The sequence below is a fragment of the Hibiscus syriacus genome, unplaced genomic scaffold, assembly GCF_006381635.1.
Source record: "Hibiscus syriacus cultivar Baekdansim isolate YM2019G1 unplaced genomic scaffold, ASM638163v2 tig00110472_pilon, whole genome shotgun sequence".
In the NCBI taxonomy this organism is placed as follows: domain Eukaryota; kingdom Viridiplantae; phylum Streptophyta; class Magnoliopsida; order Malvales; family Malvaceae; genus Hibiscus; species Hibiscus syriacus.
Window position 1 is genome coordinate 1,502,672 of NW_024062752.1, and position 4,553 is coordinate 1,507,224.

Below are 4,553 nucleotides of genomic sequence, written 5' to 3' on the forward strand. Positions count from 1 at the left end.
TTTGAAAATCAAAACATTTTTCAAAGATTATTGACCTCGGGGGCTAGATCTACAAATGAAGATCTCGAGAACGCCCATCCGTTCATCGGTCTAAAGCTCATTTTTTGGGTTTGAAACAAAGAAAAAGAGAACGCATGCAACACAAGCCGACCGAATCGAAGGTAAAAACGGAAATATATACCTCTTTTATTTCTTTTTCAAAATGCTCTACAAGTGTTCGGACTCTGTGTGTGTTTGCTATTGTGAGCTTATGTGCGTGTATGCCTCGTGGTAATCTCTTCGTGTCTCAAATGTATCGATTACATGAGTTTTTATACTGGAAAAAATCTATATTTAATCTCAAATCTAGAGTCCTAATTGCGTTGATATTTTGTTGCTTGGTTGTGGATGAGTCCTAGGTACCCACGCCGTTGATGTGCTGTGCGAAATGGTCGGAGTGGCGTTGGTGGTTGCCGAGAAAATCGGTGTTGCTGAGATGTGTGTGGCTGTAGGGATCTCTCGGGTAAGCGGCGCTGGATGAGATGCTGAAGCCACTAGGGTTTCCCACGGGTTTGTTGGGCCAATGTATATTCTGCTAGACCACGTGTATTTTTGGGCCTGATACAGAAATGAAACAAAATGTAAAATGTGTTAGTTTTAAAAATAATAATAATATTTATACAATATATATAATATATAAATATATTTCAATCGTATAAAGTGTGTCTACAGTTACAACTTAAATTAATAATGTTTTGTTGTGTAATTATGGGTAGATGATGATTATAATAAAAATATTAATAAATTATTAATGTCATCACGTTTACAACACTAAACTTTTTTTTATTATAACAGTCTATCAGATCTGCTGTGCAATGGTTTTTAAATATATGCAAATTTGTTTGCCGCCTTATTTCTCAACAATTCTTCGATATTCGAGATAATGCTTTTAAAATAGGCTTAAAAATAATCTCAGACCAAAAATCTTAGATAATATACGATTTTGACCAATTTTTTTAGATTTGCGAAAATGACCAACAAAATCGCAATGCGATCTCTAATTCGCATTGCGATCTCCACTATCGCAACGCGAAATGCAACGCGAATTGTGATTTTCAACTATCGCAACGCGAAATGGAAAATCGCAACGCGATTTTCAACTATCGCAACGCGAAATGCAACGCGAATTTGCGATAGTGGAGATCGCAATGCGAATTAGAGATCGCATTGCGATTTTATTAGTCATTTTCTCAAATCCAAAAAAAATTGGTCAAAATCGTATATTATCTCAGATTTTTGGTCACTGAAGTTATTTTCTCATAAAAAATTTATATAAATTATATTTTTTCTCATTTAAATATATATTTTTTATCAATTTAAATATCTAACATTATAAACTATATAATTTGAAGTATTTCATTTATTAAATTTAAAATAAAATTATTATCCTTTTTAGAAAAAAAACCCAATCTTTTAAAATTACAAAAGATCTCAAAATACTATAAACTTCAAATACCCAAACTCTAAAATCCATGATCTTTCCCGCCGTCGGCCACCAACGACGTCGCTGCCGCCGGCCGAAACCCCCACGTTGTTGACCGACCACCCTTTAACTGGCTCTACTGCAATATAATTCACAATCTCTCCAGTTGAATGACTTCTCCTTCCAATGCACGAAAGCTTCAGCTGTTTTTGATAAACCGCGACCATCAAAGCTTCAGTTATTACTTTGATCAAGGGGCTTTTTTTATATGATGAAATTGGTTGGTTTGTGTCAACAGATCCATTCATTTGAATCTGCAAAGCTTGCTAGGACCTTTGATTTAGTCAAAAGGGGAAGGATATGGCATGGTGCGAGTGGATTCCAAACTGTTAGGGTTGCAATGGTCTTCCGCTGAAGGAATGAAGGTGGGTGGTATTGGGGCGGTGGAATGGTCGGGAATGGTGGTCTGCAAATGCTTTATAAATCAGGTCCTGTCTTTAGCCTCTGTTTCAGCCAAAAAGATCTGATTGCTAAAATCTTCCTTCACATTGCCATGTTTCATTGGGTTGCCATTTTCTTCGTTTTATATAATTTAATATAATCTACCAATAATACTTAATTAATAATTCGTGCTTTCCTAAATAGACCAATAATGTTAAGGAATAAAACCATTTTTTTAATGAATGGCCAAAATCAAAAAAACATAAAAATATCATCGGTATAGTTTACCCCTTTTTATTATACCAGATCTGCTGCGCGGTGGTTTTTAAATATATGCAAATTTGTTTGCCGTCTTATTTCTCAACAACTCTTCGAGATAATGATTTTAAAGTATATGCAAATTACGTAATTCGCCAAATAAAAAATGGCGTTTAATGTGCAATGGTGAACTTTAGGCTTTATATATTAGGGACAGTGTTTAGCCTCTGGGATCACCCGTGTCATCAAAAAAGATGAGCAAACCCGACTGCTCAAAGCTTCACATCGCCATGTTTCCATGGGTTGCCTATGGTCACTTCATCCCCTTCCTTCATCTCTCAAATAAACTGGCTCAGAAAGGCCATAAAATATCCTTCCTTTTGCCTAAAGGTGTTCAACCAAGGCTTGAAAACATGAACCATTTCCCCGACCTTATTCAATTCTTTCCTCTCCTTCTTCCTCAAGTCGATGGTCTCCCTCCAGGTGCTGAAACCGCATCTGTTGTTCCTATGAACCAACAAAAGTACCTTGCTTTTTCCGTTGACCAAACCCGAGATCAAGTTGAATCCATCTTCAAGGTTCTAAAACCTGATGTGGTTTTTTATGATTTCTGGTTTTGGATTCCTGACTTGGCTCGCCAACTCGGCATCAGTCCCATATTCTATTCAGTGGTTTGCTCAATGGGGATGGGGTTGGGGTTAAACGCTAAGAAACTAACCAGGGAAACCACGGTAGAAGAGGCGATAGAATTGCCTCCTGGTTACCCTTCTTCCACTGTGAGACTCAAAGCTGAAGAGGCTCCTTCATTGTTGTTTGTTGTTGAGGATTTTGGGAGTGGACTTTCATTTGATGAACGGATAAGGGTAGGTTTGATAGAAAGTGATGCAATTGCCTTCAGGACTTACCGTGAAATCGAGGGACCATTTCTTGACTACGTAGCTCAAGGATCTGGGAAGCCAGTTTTGTTATCAGGGCCTTGCTTGCCCGGAACAGAGACCCAACAACTTGATGACAAATGGGTTAAATTGCTAAGCCAGTTCGAGCCAAGGTCTGTGGTGTTCTGTGCATTCGGAAGCCAGAGTCAATTGCAGAAGGATGAGTTCCAGGAGTTGGTCCTTGGGTTCGAGTTATGTGGACACCCATTTTTGGTAGCTTTAAAGCCACCCAAAGGATGCTCGAGTGTTGAAGAAGCCCTGCCTGAGGGGTTCCAAGATAGGGTTAAGGGAAGAGGGTTGGTTTATGATGATTGGGTTCCACAACAACTATTGTTGCAACACCCAAGCATTGGGTGTTTCGTGAACCACTGTGGGTATGGAACAATGTGGGAGTTTTTGCTTAGTGACTGTCAGATCGTGTTGATTCCTGAACTAACAGATCAAATTCTGAACACGAGGTTGATGGTGAATGAACTGAATATTGGTGTTGAAGTAGAGAGAGATAAAAACAGGCAGGTATCAAAGGAGTCATTGAGTGAAGCCGTCAAGTTTGTGATGGACAAAGACAATGAAACAGCTAATATGTTCAGGGCTAACCATGCCAAGCTGAAGGAAACACTTTCCAACAAAGATCTTCAAGAACAATATATCAACAATTTCATTCAAGCTCTAAAAGATCTTGTTAAAAGGAAGTCTTAAGATGCAAAACAAGATGGGTAAACTACACAAATACCCACTAATGTTTGAGTAAATTTTCATTTTACCCACTGAAGTTTTAAAAAATAATAAATCGGTCCCTCGCTATTAATAGTCCTTGTTGTGAGTGATAGAAAATTGATATGACACATTGACCATTTGACCTGCCATTTGATTCCCCTCTAACCCCATTCCTATCTCTTTCCTTCTTATAGTGAAGAAACTCATCACGATGGCAAACTCTTCCAATAATTGATCTATTAGTATCATTGACATTTTTAGATGCTTGATTGTAGTATTTCAACAATGCAGTCTTTGATAATGAAACCTTGTCTCCATTAACTATCACCCGAATGTTATTTTTCCACTTTCGAACAATCTCTCTTCTAGAATGCTTCTCAAACACAACAGGAGTCAACTTGTCTTCATTGCAACCAGCGGTGCATTCACATGTGATTTCAAGGTCACCATATCTATGATTGGTACACCCACGTGCCATTTCTATAAAATATATTCCTTTCTTCAAGCCACTGATAGAGATGATACCAAACAAACCAACACAAACACACGCACGCTCAAACACACTTCTCCTTATTAGGTTTCCCAAAAAGAAAGTGAACCCAGAAACCCTAAAGAAGAGAGAAATCGAATATAGGTAATGTTGAGATGAGATTTTATAACAACTCTTGGTCTACAGTACTTACAAATGCTCATCTCATTCAATCCAGGTGTAGCCCCCGAGTCGACTCGCATTTTCAACG

The 4,553-nt window shown here is 38.1% G+C and overlaps 2 protein-coding genes across 2 annotated transcripts; one reads left to right on the plus strand and one right to left on the minus strand.

Annotated features, from left to right (window-relative positions):
• Positions 1–2,377: 2,377 nt before the first annotated feature.
• On the plus strand, positions 2,378–3,807 carry LOC120127923 (UDP-glycosyltransferase 79B6-like). The gene has a single exon (XM_039145736.1). The coding sequence runs from the start codon at positions 2,416–2,418 to the stop codon at positions 3,793–3,795; it is 1,380 nt and encodes a 459-aa protein (XP_039001667.1). The 5' UTR covers positions 2,378–2,415; the 3' UTR covers positions 3,796–3,807.
• A 64-nt stretch (positions 3,808–3,871) lies between these two features.
• Positions 3,872–4,291, minus strand: LOC120127750 (protein ULTRAPETALA 1-like). Its single transcript, XM_039145588.1, has one exon. The coding sequence runs from the start codon at positions 4,289–4,291 to the stop codon at positions 3,872–3,874; it is 420 nt and encodes a 139-aa protein (XP_039001519.1).
• Positions 4,292–4,553: the final 262 nt, after the last annotated feature.